This window comes from Girardinichthys multiradiatus, chromosome 1 (assembly GCF_021462225.1).
Source record: "Girardinichthys multiradiatus isolate DD_20200921_A chromosome 1, DD_fGirMul_XY1, whole genome shotgun sequence".
NCBI lineage: Eukaryota > Metazoa > Chordata > Actinopteri > Cyprinodontiformes > Goodeidae > Girardinichthys > Girardinichthys multiradiatus.
Genome location: NC_061794.1, coordinates 46,787,090 through 46,808,695, shown reverse-complemented (window position 1 = coordinate 46,808,695; position 21,606 = coordinate 46,787,090). Strand labels below are relative to the sequence as shown.

Sequence of the window (21,606 nt, the reverse complement as noted above, 5' to 3'; positions counted from 1 at the left end):
CTCTTAAAAATGGAGACCCTTCTAAATCAAGGGGCACCAGGGACAGACAGGTGTAAATATTGCTGATTATTGACCTCTTGGTTAATTGTATCACTGCTGTATGGTATGCAGTGGAAAGAAAAAACAGCAGAAATGTGCTAAAACCAGATCCTCATAGGGTCTCTTTCGCAGCATGAAAACTCACAAGAAATGTCTACACCCATCTACTGTGTGGTTGTTCTTCTATGGTGTTCTAGTTGATTTGCTGGCATTAAAATGTGTTTTTATGTAGCTGAATCTGTACAGTTAAATTTTCAATTCAGTTTATTTATATAGCACCAATTCACAACACATGTCGTCTCAAGGCACTTCACAACAGTCAGGTTCATACATTCCAATTAATCCTAATCATTGAACAGTGCAGTCAGATTTATTCAGATTGGATAAAAAGTTTTTCTATCTAAGGTAACCCAGCAGATTGCATCCAGTCAGTGACTTGCAGCATTCCCTCCTCCTGGATGAGCATGTAGAGACAGTGGACAGTCACTGGCGTTGACTTTGCAGCAATCCCTCATACTGAGCATGCATGTAGCGACAGTGGAGAGGAAAAACTCCCTTTTAACAGGAAGAAACCTCCAGCAGAACCAGAACCACGCTCAGTATGAGCGGCCATCTGCCACGACCGACTGGAGGTTTGAGAGAACAGAGTAGAGACACAAAAAGAACACAGAAGCACTGATCCAGAAGTACTTTCTATGGGAAGGAAAAGTAAATGTTAATGGATGTAGCTCCTTTAGTCGTTTCACCTAGAAAGAAAGAACAGATAAACTCTGAGCCAGTTTTCAAGGTTAGAATCTGAAAGAGAGCACATAGAGTTTGTTACAGTTAAGCTCAGTCAATCGCCATGTCTAGGAGAGAGAAAGGGTTAAACACTAAAAGACAGGGCTATGTGGATCATCGGTAGAGGGTGAGCATTAAGTTGTTGCCAGCAGAAGCTCGGACGATTCCCCTCTCCAGAAAGGTGTAACAGGTAGACACAGAGCCAGGCCAGGTGTAGCTTCTAGGAAGAGAAAAGAGAGAACAAAGTTAAAAGCTGAAATAACAACAAACAATGCAAAATTGGAGAGTAGTGTGAGAATGTAGCGAAGAGGGTGAAAGTGGTCGTTATGTCCTCCAGCAGCCTAAGCCTATAGCAGCATAACTACACAGATAGTTTCAGTTCAGATTATTTAGTTAAACGGCGCTTATTTACAACAATGTCGTCTCAAGGCACCTCACAAAGGGTCCCACTGATGGTCATTGTTATACTAAAAACCACAAGGATTGGAATACCTCTCTCTGTCAGACTGATCACAACCACCGGAAAAGAGAAGGGGTCATACAGGTAGCAGAAATGGAGGGTGTGTTTGCACCTCAACCATAACTGAGCCAGTTTAGGCTAAACCCGACTCCCCCTTACTCCAACCAACAGGGAGGGAGGAAGGCTCAGGAAGATAGCTCAGGATAACCTAAGCCACTCTAACTATAAGCTTTATCAAAAAGGAAAGTTTTAAGCCTAGCCTTAAAAGTAGACAGGGTGTCTGCCTCACGGACTAAAACTGGGAGCTGGTTCCACAGGAGAGGAGCCTGATAACTAAAGGATCTGCCTCCCATTCTACTTCTAGAGACTCTAGGAACCACCAGTAAACCTGCAGTCTGAGAACGAAGTGCTCTGTTAGGAACATATGGACCAATCAGATCTCTGATGTATGATGGAGCTAGATCATTAAGGGCTTTATATGTGAGGAGGAGAATTTTAAATTCTATTCTGGATTTAACAGGGAGCCAATGAAGGGAAGCTAAAATAGGAGAAATATGATCTCTCTTTTTAATTTTCATCAGAACTCTTGCTGCAGCATTTTGAATCAGCTGAAGGCTTTTAACTGCATTTTGTGGACATCCTGATAGTAAAGAATTACAATAGTCCAGCCTTGAAGTAACAAATTCATGGACTAGTTTTTCAGCGTCACTCCTGGATAGGATATTTCTAATTCTGGCAATGTTCTGGAGATGAAAGAAGGAAATCCTAGAAACCTGTTTAATATGGGATTTAAATGACATGTCCTGGTCAAAAATAACGCCAAGGTTTTTTACTTTATTACTGGAGGTCAATTTAATGCCATCCAGGTTAAGTTATTGACTAAGCAGTTTCTTTTTTAAAGACTCCGGTCCAAAGACGACAACTTCTGTCTTGTCTGAATTTAGAAGCAAAAACTTTTAAGTCATCCAAGTTATTATATCTTCAAGACATGCTTGTAGTCTATCTAACTGGTTGGGCTCATCAGGATTTATGGATAAGTAAAGTTGAGTATCATCAGCGTAACAGTGAAAATTTATCCCATGCTGCCTAATAATTTGACCTATTGGAAGCATATATATAGTAAAGAGAATTGGCCCAAGTACTGAACCCTGTGGTACTCCACAATTAACCCTGGAGTTTAAAGATGATTTATCAATTACATTAATAAACTGGAATCTGTCAGACAGATAAGATTTAAACCAGCATAGCACTGTTCCCCTGATCCCTACAGCATATTCCAGCCTTTTTAAGAGAATATTATGGTCGACTGGATCAAATGCAGCACTGAGATCTAACACAACCAGAACAGACACAAGTCCATTATCTGAGGCCATAAGAATATCATTAGTGACCTTCAGCAGAGCTGTTTCAGTGCTATGATGAGCTCTGAAACCTGACTGAAACTCTTCAAACAGGTCATTGCTGTGTAAATGTTCACACATTTGATTAGCAACTATTTTCTCAAGAATTTTAGATAAGAATGGAAGATTGGATTTAGGTCTGTAATTTTTCAAGTCATCTCGATCAAGTGAAGGTTTCTTAAGTAAAGGTTTAATTACAGCTAACTTAAAAGCTTGTGGTACATATCCATTTACTAAAGATAGATTAATCATATCTAAAATGGGGCTGGTAATCAGAGGGAACACTTCCTTAAATAATTTGGTTGGGATTGGGTCTAACATACAAGTTGAAGGTTTAGATGAAGCTAATATTTCTGATAACTCAGGAAGCTTCACAGGATCAAAACAGTCCAAACACAAATCAGGCTCTGCAGTTATTTCGAATGTTGTCTCACTTGCTGAGGATGAAGTAATCATCTGTATGTATGTCAAAGATTTTCTTTTTAATAGAATCAATTTTATTTAAGAAGAATCCCATAAAGTCATGACTGCTAAGAGCTAAGGGAATGGATGGCTCAACAGAGCTATGACTCTGTGTAAGTTTAGCAACTGTACTAAAGAGAAACCTAGGATTATTCTTGTTCTCTTCTATTAATGATGAGAAATAAGCTGTTCTGGCTTGGCGAAATGTCTTTTTATACAACAGTAGGCTATTTTTCCAGATTAAGTAGGAATCCTCTAGGTGTGTAGAGCGCCATTTTCTCTCCAATTTACTAACATTGTGCTTTAAGTACGCAGCTCTGAATTAAACCAAGGAGCTAGCCTCCTATTAATGATTACCTTCTTTTTCAAGGGGGCTGCATTGTCTAATGCATCACTCAATGATGAAGAAACACTATGAACAAAAGAATCAATTTGTGAAGGGGCAGAAACAGAATTATTGCCCTCCATTGTGCTTTTCAGTGATAATGAGGAAATTAAAAGTGGAAGAGATTCTTTAAAGGTTGTTACAGCATCGCCTGATAATGATCTACTATAATGAAATGTTCTTTCAGGTGTGGAGTACTCGGTTAAATTAAACTCAAAGGTTATTAAGAAATGGTCAGACAGGACAGGGTTATGAGAGAATATTGTTATGTCTTTACACTCAATGCCATATGTCAGCACAAGGTCCAGAGAATGAAGACAAAGGTGGGTAGGTTTGTTAATGTTTTGAGCAAAGCCAATTGAGTCTAAGATAGCATTAAATGCTATATTTAGGCTATTACTTTAAGTGTCAACATGAATGTTAAAATCCCCCACTATAATAACTTTATCTGTATTTAACACTAAATCAGATAAAAGGTCTGAAAACTGATCTAAAAATTGAGAGTAAGGGCCTGGTGGATGGTACAAAACAACAAACAGACGAGGTTTTATTGCTTTGCCATTTGGATGAGGAAAACTAAGGATTAAATATTCAAAAGAGTTGTAGCTATTGATTGGTCTGGGACTAATCAATAAATCCGACTGAAAGATGGTTGCTACTCCTCCTCCTCGCCCAGTAATTCGAGGAATGTGAAAATTTAAATAATTAGTAGGAGTTGACTCATTTATAGTAACATAATACTCTTGCTGCAGCGCGCAACAGAGCGCCTATGACCACATATTGTCATAATCTGCCTATGTTTTGGGTTTTGAGTTTGTTCTGTTTACCTTCTTTGCTCTGCTACAATCTTCACTTGCTTTATTTCAGTTCATTCAGGTTTATAGTGGTGTTTAGGCTTTTTATTACTTTCCTGGATTCATGAGTTAGATGTGTTAGTTTATACTTTTTTTATAGATCTGGTTCCCCCTGTTAATTTTCTTTACTTATTCTCATTGTTTATTTGCTCATTGAGATGTTTCCTGTTACCTCCCTGCACTCTTATGTCCATCTGAGTTAATTAGTCACTTGTCCTCAGTTCCCTTGTGTTCCTCTTCCACCAGCTGCTTCTCATTCCCTTCTGATTAACTTCCTGTGTTCATTGGTCCATTTCTCAACATAGCTCTGTATTTATACTCCTTGGTTTTGTTTATTCTCCACTGGTTCCTGTTGTTAACTGCCCTGTTTGCTGCCTGCTCAATGCCCTTTGTCTCCATGATCATGTCTTAAGTCGGTTTCTAAGTCTTTAATTATTATTAAAGAAACTATATCGCTCACCTCATGGTTCCCTTGTCGTTGTCTTCAATTGGTCCAAATTCCACTTCATGATAAATACACCTGTGAAAATAAACACTGCACATGTCAATGTTTCTTTTTTTGGTAAACATATTTTTAAAGAGTTTATTGAAATTAAGAAATTCACTTCAGATTCAAAAATAAGCTATATGTAAAAAAGTGAATAACATGGGAAATACAAATGAAAAAAGTCAAGAAAATCTGCATTTCTTATTAGCAAGGCATCACACAAGGAGCATCTCAAGGTGTCTTAAAGCAATACGCCCCACAAGACCTTCGTAACCTTATTATTGCAATTCATACTGATGACATTAGTTTCAGGTGTATTTCTAAACTTCAGTATGTTGGGGTGCAAAGACCATAACTTCATTACAAATCAGCAGGTGTTCCTCACAAGATGACAGAAGAGTCTAAATAATAATCCAAAGAGCAAAGAACCGCTCAGAAAGACCTGGAATGAAAACTGTGAGTAATGCATTCAAACACCATGGACTCCATGCACTGTCACCGCAGAAGAAAAGGAATGTTGAAGCTTGTTTAAGGTTTGCTGCAGAACATTTGGACAAACCAATGAAATACTGGCAGAATATTTTTTGATCAATTGAGACCAAAGTTATTCTCTTTGGATGTCATTCCACACAGCATGTTTGGAGGAGGAATTCCAGTGAACATCACCCCAAAAACACCATCGTGTCCAGAACTGAAACCATCATAGAGTGGAGGTGTTCTTTTAGCCTACATTGCTAGCAGACTTCATCTTCTTAAAAGAAGGATGAATGGAGAAATATGCTGAGAGATTCTTGGTAGGAATCTAAAGGTAAAACGTGTGAAAAAGGTGAGAATTTCAGTCAGTCAGTCATTTTCTACCGCTTATTCCATAGTGGGTCGTGGGGAAGCTGATGGCTATCTCCGGCGCCATCTTGGTCAGGCGCCAACGATGGCAGCATCGGAGCTTCGCTCTCTCTTTGTTTTTGTATTTTGTGTGTTTTTATGTTTTTCGAGCCACAGTTCTGTGGTGTCGGGCCACAATCCTGTGGTCTCATTCAGTAGAGAGGAACTTCTCAACATCAGAGAGTCCTTCCTCTCTTGGGATTTTTTCACCATCTTTTATCGATCCGAGGTTCACTGAGTTCCTGGCAAGCGGAGCAGCAGCACTATAAGGGATACTGCGGCGAAAGCGTCGGAGGGAAAACCGTGCTGGCACGCTGGTAAAGCTCCGCAAAAGAGGACTTTGCACACCACTGCCTTCAATCCACCTGGCAAATGTTCGCTCTCTAAACAACAAGATGGACGAGCTGCTTCTTCTCACCGGTAAAAACACGGACCTCCACGGATCAGCGGTTCTCTGCTTCACCGAGACATGGCTGAGTGAAAACATCCCGGACCGAGCACTGCTGATGCCGGACTTCCAGCTGCTCAGAGCGGATCGCAGCGCGGAGCTATCGGGGAAGAGGCGAGGAGGCGGAATCTGCTTTTATCTAAATGAAGGTACAGTGCAGAGACGTAAAAGTGCTGGAAAAACATGTAGCCCTGATCTGGAGTCATTTTCCATAATCTGTAAACCGTTTTATTCACCGAGAGAATTTTCCTCGTTTATAATAATTGCCTCATATTTTCCACCGCAAGGCTGAACTTCTGCTGCTGAAAAACATCTTGCTGAGCTGATTACAGACGTGGAGAAAAAACACACAGACTCCTTCATCATAATACTAGGAGATTTTAACAGAGCAAACCTCTCCAATGAACTCCCCAAATACAGACAGCATATTAAGTGTCCCACCAGAGACAAAAACACACTGGACCATTGTTACACAGCTTTAAAGAACTCATATCATGCTGTTACCAGGGCTGCACTGGGTTTTTTGGATCATTATCTAATCCACCTCATCCCAACCTACAGACAGAGACTAAGAGCTTCCAAACCCAAGGTTCACACTGTTAAGAAGTGGACTGAGGAATCAAAGCAGATGCTACAGGCCTGCTTTGGATGCACAGACTGGACTGTTTTTGAAACTTCAGCCACTGACTTAAACCAACTAACTGATGTGGTGACATCATACATCAGTTTTTGTGAGGACATGTGTGTGCAGACCAAGACCTTCTGCACCTTTGGGAATAACAAGCCATGGTTTACTCCACACCTCAGGAATCTGCGCAGGGAAAAGGAAGAAGCTCACAGCAGTGGAGATTGGGAGCGGTACAGGCAGGCCAGGAACAAACTTACAAAGGAGATCAAAGCAGCTAAGAGAAGCTACAGTGAGAAGCTTAAGAACAACCTTTCTACTGGTGACACTTCAGCTGTATGGACTGGTCTGAGAAACCTGACTGCCTATAGGAGCCCCTCCACCCATCCTGAACAGAGTCGTCTCCTGGCCAACCGTCTGAATGGCTTCTACTGCAGACATGACAAGAAGCCATTCACACCTCAAACCATCTCCTACACATCCCATTCAGGAACAAATTCCTCCCATAAAGTAACCAACCCCCTACCTTCAGATCCTCTGCCTGCACTAAAGATATCCGAGGAAGAGGTAAACAGGCTCTTTCAGCGCATGAAAACAAAGAAAGCTGGAGGACCTGATAACGTCTCCCCATCATGCCTGAAAGCCTGCGCACATCAACTCGCTCCGATCTTCACAAGGATCTTCAAAAAATCACTGGAGAAATGTGAGGTCCCCTCCTGCTTCAAACGATCCACCATCATCCCGGTTCCCAAGAAACCCACCATCCTAGGATTAAATGACTACAGGCCTGTAGTCCTGATGTCTGTGGTCATGAAGTCCTTTGAGCGGCTGGTGTTGAAGCACCTGAAAGACGTCACAGGCCCCCTGCTGGACCCCCTGCGGTTTGCTTACCGAGCAAACAGGTCGGCAGATGATGCTGTTAACTTAGGTCTACACTTCATCCTGCAACACCTCGACCACCCAGGGACATACGCCATGATCCTGTTTGTAGACTTCAGCTCCACCTTCAACACCATCATACCAGACATCCTCCACCAGAAGCTCACCCAGTTCAACGTCCCAGCCTCCACCTGTCAGTGGATCAACAGCTTCCTGACGGACCGACAGCAGCAGGTGAGACTGGGGAGCATCTTCTCCCGATCCAGATCAATAAGTACTGGTGCCCCCCAGGGATGTGTTCTATCCCCACTCCTCTTCTCCCTGTACACAAATGACTGCACCTCATCGGACTCGTCCATGAAACTCCTGAAGTTTGCAGATGACACCACTGTCATTGGACTGATCCAGGACGGTGATGAGTCTGCATACAGACAGCAGGTGGATCGGCTGGTACACTGGTGCGGTCAGAACTACCTTGAACTGAACCCACTCAAGACTGTGGAAATGGTGGTGGACTTTCGGAGAACACCACCCCCATACACCCCCCTCACCATCCTCAACAACACTGTATCGGCCGTGGACCACTTCAGGTTCTTAGGAACCACCATCTCTGAGGACCTGAGATGGTCTTCACACATAGACACTGTTCGAAAGAAGGCCCAGCAGAGACTGTACTTCCTGAGGCAACTCAAGAAGTTCAACCTTCCACAGGAGCTGTTGGTCATTTTCTACACTGCCATCATTCAATCTGTCCTGTCTTCATCCATCTCAGTGTGGTTTGGCTCATCCACAAAACAGGACAGGTGCAGACTGCAACAAATAATCAGGACTGACCTTCCCTCCATCCAGGACTTATACAGGTCTAGGGTCAGAAAAAGAGCTGATAAAATCTCTGCAGACCCCACACACCCTGCACATAAACTGTTCAGAGCTTTACCTTCAGGCCGCCGCTACAGAGCACTGTTTACTAAAACCAGCCGCCACAGAGACAGTTTCTTCCCCCAGACTGTTTCTCTGTTGAACATTTAATAGAGTTCAAAACAACAGCATACAGATGTTGCAAATGCACCTTTTATTATATATGTGTATGTTGTACATTGTAAATTTGTATATTCTGTAATGCAAAAACAAAACCAAAGAGCAAAGTGTACCGGAGTCAAATTCCTTGTTTGTATGTTTGTATGTGCGAACTTGGCAATAAAGCTGATTCTGATTAAGATTCTATGGGCGAGAGGCGGGGTCCACCCTGGAAAGGTCGCCAGTCCATCGCAGGGCAACACAAAGACATACAGGACAAACAACCATGCACACTCATTCATACATCTAAGGAAAATTTCATTAGAAATTAATTTAGTGAGAAAACCTGTTGACAGGTTAATTACTTATTTTCCCAGCTGTGATAAAAAGGGCCTGTAATGCCTCCAAACCAGTCTACAGATTTTCATGGTGAAGATTAATGCAGTTAGGCCCACTGGAATGAAAAATAGACCTGATTTAAAGTCTGATTTTATCTTTTATTCTATGTTACTGTGACTAAACTCTTTATGTCGGATCAGGTCCAGATTTATGGTAAACTGGAGTCATTTTAGTTTAAATTCTGCATACACATGAAATCACTAATAGATTAGAACCATGTGGGCTCCTGGGCCTCCCTTTAACTTCTTAACCAGAAAATCTCTGACTAATAACCCCGAAATTCCTGAAAATGAACAGTTGACAGCTCCCAACATTTCTGAAACTGATTCGGGTGAGATGGGATATGAGCTGAAGGCTGCAGCACTGTAATATCTGGAAGGAGATTTTACTCAAGACACCAGAGTCATCTATAGAAAACAGATCCAAACTCTACTTTAGAATGAGACACCAAACTTCATCTTAATTACTTCAAAAAATCTCTAATGTAAACTGATTAAAAGATTTTGCTGTCTAGCCTATTTTTGTAAAGCTCAAAATATGTTTATGTAGGAAACTGAATGAAATTAATTTGTTCACGTAAAATAAAACCTTTTTATTTCATCGTCTCATCAAACACTGTGAAACTCATTGTCCTTGATTTATTCTTCATACATTCAAGCAGAAATGTCACACAGAAGTAATTTAGGCCAATTTTATTCAACAAACAATTTGAAACTACATGACAGTGAATTCAACATGATTCATTTCTAACATTTTAACCCAAACTGTGTCTGCTAAATAAGGTAACTGTCATGTTTGGCTTTCAGTTGGACCCAAATGCACACAGAACCAGAGGCAGAAAGGTGAAGTTAATAGCTTTTTTATAATAATAATAATAATAATAATAAAATCTGAGACTTACAATGATGACACAAAGGGAACAAGACAAGGAACCAGCAGAAGCCTAGCAGGAGAATCCAGCAGTGAACAAACAAAGGAGCTTAACTACTGAGGCAGGGGTGGAAAATGACACAGAAACCAGGTGAGCTAATCAGAGGAGATGTGGAACAGCTGTGGCAGAATGAAATCAGCGAAGCTGAGGGAGGGAGACCAATTAACACAGAGATCTGCAAACCAAAAGGGAAAAACTTAAATCTAACATAGGAGAATAAACCAAAATGCACAGAGGAAAGAATGCAAGAAATAAGTACAACAAAACACAAAGGAATGAATTAGTTGGCAAAACCCTAATGATAATAATAAACAACTGGATACGGCAAGTCCTAAATGACAATAAGAAACCCAGAAGCGATGAGAAAGGAAATACAAACACCTGTGGATCAAGACAGCGATGCTGGAGTGTTGTTTGCTTTGTCATTGTGTCTTTCTACGTTACTGAAACAGAGGGCAGATATGAATACATTTTATAGGGTTACAGAAATTTAACAAAAAAAATGAAGCAAACAAACTGTAAACTCAGCTGCACACTAATTGAAACACAATGGATGAAGTTTGAATAATATTCCAACTGCTGCTTCCAAGGATTTTAACCTGATGCTTGACCACCAAAGAAACGTTTGACATCAATCTTTTGGTCCACAATGTGTTGAAGCAACTTAAAGTCCTTCAGTGTTACTAAAGCTGCGATAAAACTATTGTTGTGGTCTACACCAACACAGGGTAAGAATACGTTTAGCATGTGTTTAATTTTAGAAAATTTAATAATAACCAAGCCTTCTCAGCAGGATGTCTTCTTGTCACTTTTGGTCCTTCTTCTCCTTGTAGAAGATCTTTCCATCCAGTTGTTTCTTCCAGCTCAGTTTGATTTCTGCAGCAACACCCTGCTCCTTCACCTTCTCTTTGAGCTGAAACACAAAACAAGCTGATGCTGGGTTTGGTGCATATTACTGGACTGGTTTAAGCTGGATGTGGGAAAAGGTCAATTTGAAGATTCCACTGAGCTACTTCTAAATTTACCCAGTTTTAAAAAGACACTTGAGTTAAATGCTAAAGGTTTAAAATATAAAATGAGGATTATTATCTGATCTACAAAGTCTCAACCTTCTGGGTACATTTAAATAAATCAGTAGGATATTTCCTGGTGTAATTTACCTCAGCCTGTAGGTTTCCCAGGACAGCAGGGTCATTCAGATCCAGAGCAGAGTTTCCCACTAACTTCACTTTCACCACTTGCTTTGTGAAAGGCACAGAGTCTTTAAAACAAACATTCATAACATTTTATTAGCTACCAGATTCCCGTATGGATGTCAGTGTCACCTCCTGGAACTTAACCTTCTGACCATGCCTGGACAAAATCAGGAAAACATTTAACTAAGTTATTATTGCTGAATATTGTAGGACGCCATCATGATCCTCCATGGCCCTTCCAGCACCTCCATATGCCACCACCACCAAAATGAACCACACCAACCTCAATAGGGACGTTTTATGCACAATCAAACCAGTAGGAGACCTCACACGCTGTATCACGTAATGGTGAGCCCACAATGACTAGGAAGACCACCTATCCAAGACTCTGCAGAGACCTTCCACATTCTGACTGATTTTTTATGGTCTAGGATAGTTTTAGTTGTTTTTTGTTTGTTGTGATTTAACATTTGTCTGCAAATAAACAAATCTTTAAATATGCATCGAAATCAGACAAAATAATAACTCACCATAATGGCAGATGAATGGTTGCCTTGTATAACATGGCCAGGCCCCCCAGTAACCAGAGTAACCAAACATTGCACCTGTGCATTTTTCTTCCCCGGCATCAGGTTGGCCTGATATCCAGCGATTAAAAACATACATAGATCCATCCGACCACTTCCAGGTGTCTCTGTAAAGGCCGATCCAGCTGTACACACCTCCAGGTATTACTGCTCTTATCTTCTCATTCTCTGACAGGTTTCTGGGAATGGCCAGGTCTGTAAGGTGTTCTCTGCAGTACCTCTGAGAATCCGTCCAGCTCATTGGAGTGTTGATGAAGACAAATGCAACGTTCTGTCCTGAAAACAATAAAAGATAGACTGGACTTACCTTTGAAGACAGTATTTATGCCCTGTGCAGAGATTATATCATTTTTTGTATTTGCTGATAGTTGCCTATTGAGCCCATAAAGTCATTATTTTCAAAATTATGTCTTTGTTAGACTTTTGCCAGATTTGCTGAAGTTCACTGGTTTCGTCTGGTTTAAAATCATTTCAAAATACCCAAATCATGATACCTGTGATTTATTGGTTAAAATTTACCAACCTTTATAAAACTGGATGCCTGGCTCTTATTTTACAGAATGATTGAACTACTGTCCTAGCAAAGCACTGTTGAACATTTAATGGGACAAAATAGAAAAAAATACTTCTACTTCTCTAAATAAGAAGCAGAAATACAAAATTAAACCAAAATCTTACCTGTCACATTGGAGCAGACTGGTTTATAGAGTCCATCACAGTAGACATCAACCCATTGTCCAGTACTGTACATCAGTCCACAACCTGGTGTGTACCACAGGGTGTTTGGCTCTCCAGACATCCAGTTCGAAAAGTTCGGATTATCATTTTGGTAAAAATCTTTATCTGCCAACATCCACTTCCAGCTGACCACGTCGAAGTACAAACCAATCCAGGCCTGTTGGAAATGGGACTAGTTTTATCATATTCAACGACATGCTTTAAATGATCACTGGCTCTCAGTGTGTGTAGTTTTGAGCAGTTTGAACCTTTTTTTTCTTGTGGAAAACAAATATTTCTTCCCTCAAACATGACAGAATCTCCTATGGCAGCTTCACTGGGAATTTCTATGAACGCATTTGGTGTACCCATAGATAAAGGTATGCTAATTTTGTAGGATTTTTTAAAGATTTAAGTTTGAGCAGATACAGTTAAGTCTCTACATGAATGGCTGTTTGGTTGACTTTAACAATTTTATTGTTATACTTAAAATTTTCCCTGTTTTAGAGAGAAACCTTCCCAAAATCATGTTAAACAAACTGATCAAAGCTAGATTTGAATCTTTTCAGACACATTAAACCTTTTTTCATTGCTTGTAGAAAGCCCAAGGCTCTCGAAAGCCCAGGGCTTGTTTCGATACAGATTTACCCGAGTAATTTCACTTTCCTGGGGTTTTACTTTCACGGGTAATAGGACGTGGTCTAAGGTAGAGCTTTTCAGATTTCCAAGATATTTGTTAAAGGGTGGTGCTTTGTGTAGTGAGGCATTGCACCACAAGCTACAGTAATGGCGGATGTTAGTGTAAACGTTTATTGTTTTTATAAATTAATTTGTCACAAAAAGTAGTTTTAATATGTTTTTAAGCGAGAAAGTTGACCCCAAAACTTCATTTGTGTAGTCAGTTCATGCAGAATGAGCCTACATTTAAAAAATGTTTTTCGTAATTTACGGAGCAGCAGAGCTCCGCTTACAGGCTTGTCTGGCTAGTAAGCTAAGCTAACCGGACAGTTGGACTGGGACTTTGCCTTATCTCAGCCCGGCACTCTGGGATTTCCTGCTACCTATCTGTTTGTGGCAGCTGAAAGTGAACATAAAGTGTTTAGTAGGTATGTGGTGAATAACTCCTAGTACCAGAATATAAAATGTAATATTTTTTGCAGGAAATCTTTTAGATTTTAAGTTTTTATTAAAATCTTAAATTTTACATTTTTTAAATTTAGAAATTAAAAAAATTCTTAAGACTGGGTTTTCATGTAAACCTCCCTTAGTGGATTGTGGGATTTACAGGTCTGAATGTGTAACTGCAGCTCTTTATATTCAGTAAAAGCATGGCCAAATTTAACTTTGACCAGTTCTTGAAATGCCCTTATCTTGAACTTTTGTAGCTTTGCCGAAAAGACGATTTAGCCCAAATAGCAAATCATTTTTCAATTTTGTATTCAAAACAACTGCTTAAAAAGGAACTAAAGAAACTTGTTGTGCAAAAGGTGATAGAACTGAAACTTGCTGAGCTCTGCCTTGCTCAAAACATTAGCAAACCTACCCACTTTTGTCTTCATTTTCTGGACCTTGTGCTGATATATGGCGTTAAGTGTAAAGGAGTGGTAGGCAATTGTTTTGTTTCTTTCCCTTCACAAATTGATTCTCTTGTTCATAGTGTTACTTCATCATTGTGTGGTGCATTAGACAATGCAGCTCCCTTGAAAAAGATGTTAATTGTTTATAGGAGGCTGGCTCCCTGGTTTAATTCAGAGCTGAGTACTTTAAGACACAATGTTAGAAAATTGGAGAGAAAATGGCGCTCTACACACCTAGAGGATTCCTACTTAATCTGGAAAAATAGCCTACTGGAATTATAAAAATACACTTTGCCAAGCCAGAACTGCTTATTTCTCATAATCGTAGAAGAGATTAAGAATTATCCTTGGTTTCTCTTTAGTACAGTTGCTAAACATTCACAGTCACAGATCTGTTGAGGTATCCATTTCTTTAGCTCTCTTTATGACTTTATGAGATTCTTTTTAAATAAAATTGATTCTACTGAAAACAAAATCATTGGCATACTCCTGAACATGATTACGTCATTCTCAGTAAGTGAGACAACATTGGAAATAACTGTAGAACCTGATCTGTATTTGGACTGTTTTGATCCTGTGAAGCTTCCTGAGTTATCAGAAATATTAGCTTCATCTAAACCTTCAACTTGTATGTTAGACCCAATCCCAACCAAATTATTTAAGGAAGTGTTCCCTCTGATTACCAGCCCCATTTTAGATATGATTAATCTATCCTTAGTAAATGGATCAGAACCACAGGCTTTTAAGTTAGCTGTAATTAAACCTTTACTTAAGAAACCTTCGCTTGATCGAGATTACTTGAAAAATTACAGACCTATATCCAATCTTCCATTCTTTTCTAAAATTCTTGAGAAAATAGTTTCATAGCACTGAAACAGCTCTGCTGAAAGTCACTAATTTTATTCTTATGGCCTCAGATAATGGACTTGTGTCTGTTCTGGTTCTGTTAGATCTCAGTGCTGCATTTGATACAGTCGACCAAAATATTCTCTTAGAAAGGCTGGAATATGCTGTAGGGATCAGGGGAACAGCGCTAGGCTGGTTTAAATCTTATTTGTCTGACAGATTCCAGTTTGTTCATGTAAATGATAAATCATCTTTAAACTCCAGGGTTAATTGTGGAGTACCACAGTGTTCAGTACTTGGGCCAGTTCTCTTTACTATATACAGGTCCTTCTCAAAAAATTAGCATATTGTGATAAAGTTCATTATTTTCCATAATGTAATGATGAAAATTTAACATTCATATATTTTAGATTCATTGCACACTAACTGAAATATTTCAGGTCTTTTATTGTCTTAATACAGATGATTTTGGCATACAGCTCATGAAAACCCAAAATTCCTATCTCACAAAATTAGCATATTTCATCCGACCAATAAAAGAAAAGTGTTTTTAATACAAAAAACGTCAACCTTCAAATAATCATGTACAGTTATGCACTCAATACTTGGTCGGGAATCCTTTTGCAGAAATGACTGCTTCAATGCGGCGTGGCATGGAGGCAATCAGCCTGTGGCCCTGCTGAGGTCTTATGGAGGCCCAGGATGCTTCGATAGCGGCCTTTAGCTCATCCAGAGTGTTGGGTCTTGAGTCTCTCAACGTTCTCTTCACAATATCCCACAGATTCTCTATGGGGTTCAGGTCAGGAGAGTTGGCAGGCCAATTGAGCACAGTGATACCATGGTCAGAAAACCATTTACCAGTGGTTTTGGCACTGTGAGCAGGTGCCAGGTCGTGCTGAAAAATGAAATCTTCATCTCCATAAAGCTTTTCAGCAGATGGAAGCATGAAGTGCTCCAAAATCTCCTGATAGCTAGCTGCATTGACCCTGCCCTTGATAAAACACAGTGGACCAACACCAGCAGCTGACACGGCACCCCAGACCATCACTGACTGTGGGTACTTGACACTGGACGTCTGGCATTTTGGCATTTCCTTCTCCCCAGTCTTCCTCCAGACTCTGGCACCTTGATTTCCGAATGACATGCAGAATTTGCTTTCATCCGAAAAAAGTACTTTGTACCACTGAGAAACAGTCCAGTGCTGCTTCTCTGTAGCCCAGGTCAGGCGCTTCTGCCGCTGTTTCTGGTTCAAAAGTGGCTTGACCTGGGGAATGCGGCACCTGTAGCCCATTTCCTGCACACGCCTGTGCACGGTGGCTCTGGATGTTTCTACTCCAGACTCAGTCCACTGCTTCCGCAGGTCCCCCGAGGTCTGGAATCGGCCCTTCTCCACAATCTTCCTCAGGGTCCGGTCACCTCTTCTCGTTGTGCATCGTTTTCTGCCACACTTTTTCCTTCCCACAGACTTCCCACTGAGGTGCCTTGATACAGCACTCTGGGAACAGCGTATTCGTTCAGAAATTTCTTTCTGTGTCTTACTCTCTTGCTTGAGGGTGTCAATAGTGGCCTTCTGGATAGCAGTCAGGTCAGCAGTCTTACCCATGATTGGGGTTTTGAGTGATGAACCAGGCTGGGAGTTTTAAAGGCCTCAGGAATCTTTTGCAGGTGTTTAGAGTTAACTCGTTGATTCAGATGATTAGGTTCATAGCTCGTTTAGAGACCCTTTTAATGATATGCTAATTTTGTGAGATAGGAATTTTGGGTATTCATGAGCTGTATGCCAAAATCATCCGTATTAAGACAATAAAAGACCTGAAATATTTCAGTTAGTGTGCAATGAATCTAAAATATATGAATGTTAAATTTTCATCATGACATTATGGAAAATAATGAACTTTATCACAATATGCTAATATTTTGAGAAGGACCTGTATATGCTTCCAAAAGGTAAAATTATCAGGCAACATAGGATAAATTGCCCCCATAGACTGCTGGAGATAGGCACCAGCTTCCCCGCGACCCACTATGGAAGAAGCGATATAAAAATGATTGACTAAATTGAACGGAAACAACTGTTCATTACTCTGTTTTGCCATAACAGCACTGCCATCTGCTTGCCTTTCCTCTCAAGAAAAGGACAGAAATGTTTGGGACAAGCTTCATGCAGTCTCACCGCTTCTACATCTGTTGCAGATGCCCCCTGGACGCCTGCCTCGGGCATCCAGGGGGCATCGACCAGGGGGCATTTCACCATCATGTCCCACTGGGAGGATTCCCTGGGAATGGCCTAGGATGTGGCGGAGAAACTATGTCTCTCGGCTTCCCCCACAGGAGCTGGAGGAGGTGTCTGGGGAGAGGGAAGTCATGGTGTCTCTGCTTAGACTGGTGCCCCTGCGATCCGGTCCCGAATAAGTGTAAGACAACGAGTTTTTGACAACTATTAGTTGTGCTCTCCACAAATCTAGTCTTTATGGAAGAGTGGCAAGAAGAAAGCCATAAGAAGTCCTGTTTGCAGTTGAACAAAAGCCATGTAGGGGCACAGTTAACGTGCCCCTTTTCCACTGGCTCATTTTAGCAGACATCAGTTCTCAGGACTTGTAATCTCATTAATTTTTATTCTCTAAGAATAATTTCTGTCATATATCACACTGGCTACATGCAGAAGTATAGATGATTCTTATGATCATATTCTCTGATGTTGGTTTAATTTTGACTATAAAGATTTTATAACTCATTTTCTGGGTATAGTTGATTTACGCTGTAGAATGGTCACTGGTTACTCACATTTCTGAAGATAACTCATTTAGTGTGACCTACCTTGTAAATTCGGCAGTGTAACCTGCTTTGCTACAACATAAGGTTATTTGGTGCAGAAGACATTTTGTGATAAAAGTACAGAATGATATAGTCAAGACAAACACGCTGTGCTCAGTGTGTAAAAAAAAAAAAAAAGAAGGATAACGTAAGTTTCAAATTTGACTCAGGAAGTTCAGGTTGTGAATCAGTAATCTAACTTTAAATCAGTCTATGATCAGTTTGTTGCTTTATTAATCTTAAGAATTTTGTCAAATGCATTCTTGTTTTGAGTTTTTTTTTTCCTGGGTGGTCATTTCTTTCAACCCACAGGACAGTTTGTTTTGGGGGTGCTTAGTAATACATATAAATTATGTTCATGTTATGCCTGTAATAAATCTCACACTACAAAGGCAACTGACAGCTCCATGTGCCGCAAAAGGTGCCCTTTTTTTCCACTTGAGCACCTGCCCCCCAAAATGTCTGTGCACGCCACTGGCACGGCCAGCCGTAAGAGTCAACCAGTGTAAAAAAACAACCGCCATTTTCAAACGTGCATTCAAGCAAGTAAGAGAAACATATGATGGAGTCCGCACAGTTATCCAGAAAAGTCAACAAGGTGCAAGCTTTTCTGGCGACCAAAGGAGACTGCAATATTCAGCGGCAGCTGGATGGGGCAACAAGGAATGAAAAGGTGTTTGCTGATGTAGCTGATCAAATGGCCAGCCAAGGTTTTCACCATACATCGCTTTAAAGCCGTGCCTCCAGGAGCTGTTCTCTTCAGTGGAGCGAAAGCGGGTCTATGGAAATGCAACACATAACATGCAGAGCCGTGCGGAGCCGTTCCGGGCTAGCCAAATCGATTCAGTGGAAAAGGGGCAATGTAGAAGAAGGCGTTCTGGTCAGATGAGACCAAAATGTAACTTTTTGACTGACATGCAAATCAATGCATAGATCAATGCATATTTATGTTAGAATGGTCCTGTCCAAATCCAGACTTAAATCCAATTGATGAGGTTTGATAAATGTAGGTTCAGAGTTGATCTCCATCCAATCTGCTGAGCTTGAGCTGTTTTATAAATAGGAATGGCAAAAAATGTCAGTGACTACATGTCCAAAGCTGGTAGAGAAATACCCCGTAAAGACTCACAGCTGTAACTGCAGCACATGATGGATCTCCATAGTTTTACTCAAACCAGCTTTATAGAAGTGGAAACACTTTTCAAATTTTCATTTGTAAAGAAATTTTGAATGGCCAGGTCTAAAATCTGAAAATATTCAACAGTAATAAATAGGATTGTCAGGCTATATAGAAAGACTCTGCATTTGAATTTTTTATAAGTTTTTATATCTAGAGTTCAATTTTTACCATCATCCAATGGTTTTAGCTCTAGTCAGTCTGTATTTTGCACCTTTAATGCAGGGTGAATAAATTTCCATTAGTAATCCGGAGAGTGGCGACGAATCTGCAGGTATGGGGTCCAAGGAGTCATTAACATTGCAAACATGATGTAAATAAATCTGAAAAGCTGAGAAAAAGACAGACAAATGTGATCCGAAGAAGGTGGGATTTAACACTACTACAGTGTAAGGGGTGGATTTATTTAGATTTTATGGCTGTAGAATTGCTTCTGTCCCTTTTCACTTTACAGCTTAAATTTTTATCATCTGGCAGTTATACAGTGTTACTTTGCATTTTTGACTGTACAAAAATAGTTTAAAGGGCAAAACAAGAAACGCCTGGTTGTTGAAGAGGGTTAAAATGGCACAACCACTAGTTCCCAATTCAAAACCCTTGAGTTCTTTTAAATCAAGGTTAAAAACCTATGTGTTTAGAGTTGCTTTGACTGTTGTATTTAAACTAAGTGAAACATCATTAATTACAGTCTGTGGTCCAATTTGTTTTTACTTTCTTTTACTATGCCACAGCAATGTACTTTCTTATGTGTTTTCTTTACTTATGCTATAATCATGTATAGCACTTTAAATGGTCTTGTTGCTGAAATGAACTACACAAATAAGCTTGCCTTGCCATTGCTGTCTGGTAATCTAATGGAGGAACCTATGTTTAGTGTTAAATAACTTGCTTGCACAGAACGCTGACCTAAAAACATTAGGTTTAAAGCAGATATTGATAGCCAGACCTTCTTGTCCAACTTCAGTGTCTGACCTCTCAAATGCTCTTCTGGAAGAATTGCCTGAAACTCACATAAAAACACTCCTAAATGTAGTGGAAAGCCCTCCCAGAATGGTTAAAGCTCTTATAGCTACAAAGATCAGACTAACATCAAATTAAAGCCTGTCTATCAAGAATGGGAAATCATGTAGGATCTGTATAAAGGCAAGCGACCCAATGCTTTAGGCAAAATAATGTAGTTGCTTCTGGTTTGTCTGACAGAACCTTTAAGCGATAAAAAGACACATGTTTATGTATAACAAATGTTATAATGTGATGTAGAGCTAATAAATAGCAAGAATATCAACAAGAAAGACAGGATACTTAAAGAAACCCCCAACATTTATAAGCTTTAGGTATTTTCAGAGAAACAGAGAGAAAAAGTGACTTTACATTTGTTGTTTTTTTCAGATCGACCATTTTGTTCAGGGTGGTCATGACATCTGTGTTGTTCACGGTGACCAAGTCTGTGTAGTGATCTCTGCAGTAACTCTGAGCTTCGGTCCAGTTTTTTGGGTCATAAATGAAATGGTACTGACGTACAGTGAGTGAGGAGACGGCGCACAGAGCTGCAGGGATAGACATGGTAATATCACGTTAACTGTTTTAAATGAGAGAAATAAAACTGTTATATTTGTGAAATAGTAGCTCAGCTTGTCAAGCAGATGTTTACATTTCCATTTTAAAGATTTATTAGATATAATAAAAAACCAGAAGATTAAAAACTGATGCACTTGCCTGATGCAGCAGTGATGTACCAAAGGACGTTCTTCATTTCTACTTGTTCGCCGGTCCCCAGTCTGTGACTGCAGAAATCCAGCTTCTTACTTTTAACCTGAAAATGCAAAATCTTGAACTAACTATTTGCATTTTAGACGACATGTGTTTCTAACAATGCCTCCACTGATATCTAGCCAGCTCAAACACATTTTAAATCCCAAATGACTTATTTGACTCCTGAGGATTCATCAACTCTTTAGGGTGCAGCATCTTTACCTATGACTGAAAATATAGTTTCTTAGAATGATTCAGAAATTCAGGTAAATATCTGATCAGTTATCAAATGTTACAGGTCATCAAACAAATGTATATATCCATTTCTGTTCTAGGAGAAATTGTTTTCATGGTTCCTGAAACCGAAAAAATGCGGATCAAACATACTGTTTGAACAAAGCTGCCCCCTGGTGGTCGCATGATGTTTTTACTGTCTTTCAATGGTGTAGTTACTGTTTAAAGTCAACTAAAGTCTGCATCAATTCAATTCAAATTCAAAAATACTTTATTAATCCAAAAGGGAAATTAAATGTTGTTATAGCTCATATTATGTAGGTTTCCTCAAAGAGTCGTTGTAGATGCTGATGGCTGTGGGCAGGAAGGATCTCCTGTAGCGCTCCGTCTTACAGCAGATCTGAAGAAGCCTCTGACTGAAGACACTCTGTTGTTGTAGGACAGTCTCATGAAGAGGATGCTCAGGGTTCTCCATAATGTTCTTCATTTTATGAAGAATCCGTCTTTCCACAATGATCTCCAGAGGTTCCAGAGGAGTCCCCAGAACAGAACCAGCCTTCTTTATCAGCCTGTTGAGCTTTTTTAAGTCCCTGGTTCTGATGATGGTAGAAGAGATCACACTTTCCACAACAGACTTATAGAAGATATGCAGCATCTT

At 40.1% G+C, this 21,606-nt stretch overlaps 2 protein-coding genes across 2 annotated transcripts in view; both read right to left on the bottom strand.

The window, feature by feature from the left end:
• The window catches only part of LOC124869598 (L-rhamnose-binding lectin SML-like), a 137,151-nt gene that overhangs the window by 29,614 nt on the left and 85,931 nt on the right, over positions 1-21,606 (bottom strand). The window lies entirely within an intron of this gene.
• LOC124869608 (putative C-type lectin domain family 20 member A) lies at positions 9,809-20,721 on the bottom strand. The gene is made up of 5 exons (XM_047367561.1): positions 20,334-20,721; positions 12,510-12,726; positions 11,775-12,107; positions 11,209-11,309; positions 9,809-10,961 (listed from the first exon to the last, which is right to left on the bottom strand). Exons 1-5 carry the CDS (start codon positions 20,523-20,525, stop codon positions 10,854-10,856), a joined length of 951 nt encoding a protein of 316 aa, XP_047223517.1. The 5' UTR covers positions 20,526-20,721; the 3' UTR covers positions 9,809-10,853.

Coding starts and splice junctions, on each gene's coding strand:
- LOC124869608 (XM_047367561.1), bottom strand. CDS start 20,525: ATGTCTATCCCTGCAGCTCTGTGCGCCGTCTCCTCACTCACTGTACGT. Junction 12,108..12,509: donor AGTCTGCTCCAATGTGACAG/GTAAGATTTTGG, acceptor TATTGTTTTCAG/GACAGAACGTTGCATTTGTC. Junction 11,310..11,774: donor ACCATTCATCTGCCATTATG/GTGAGTTATTAT, acceptor TTTGTTTTAAAG/ACTCTGTGCCTTTCACAAAG.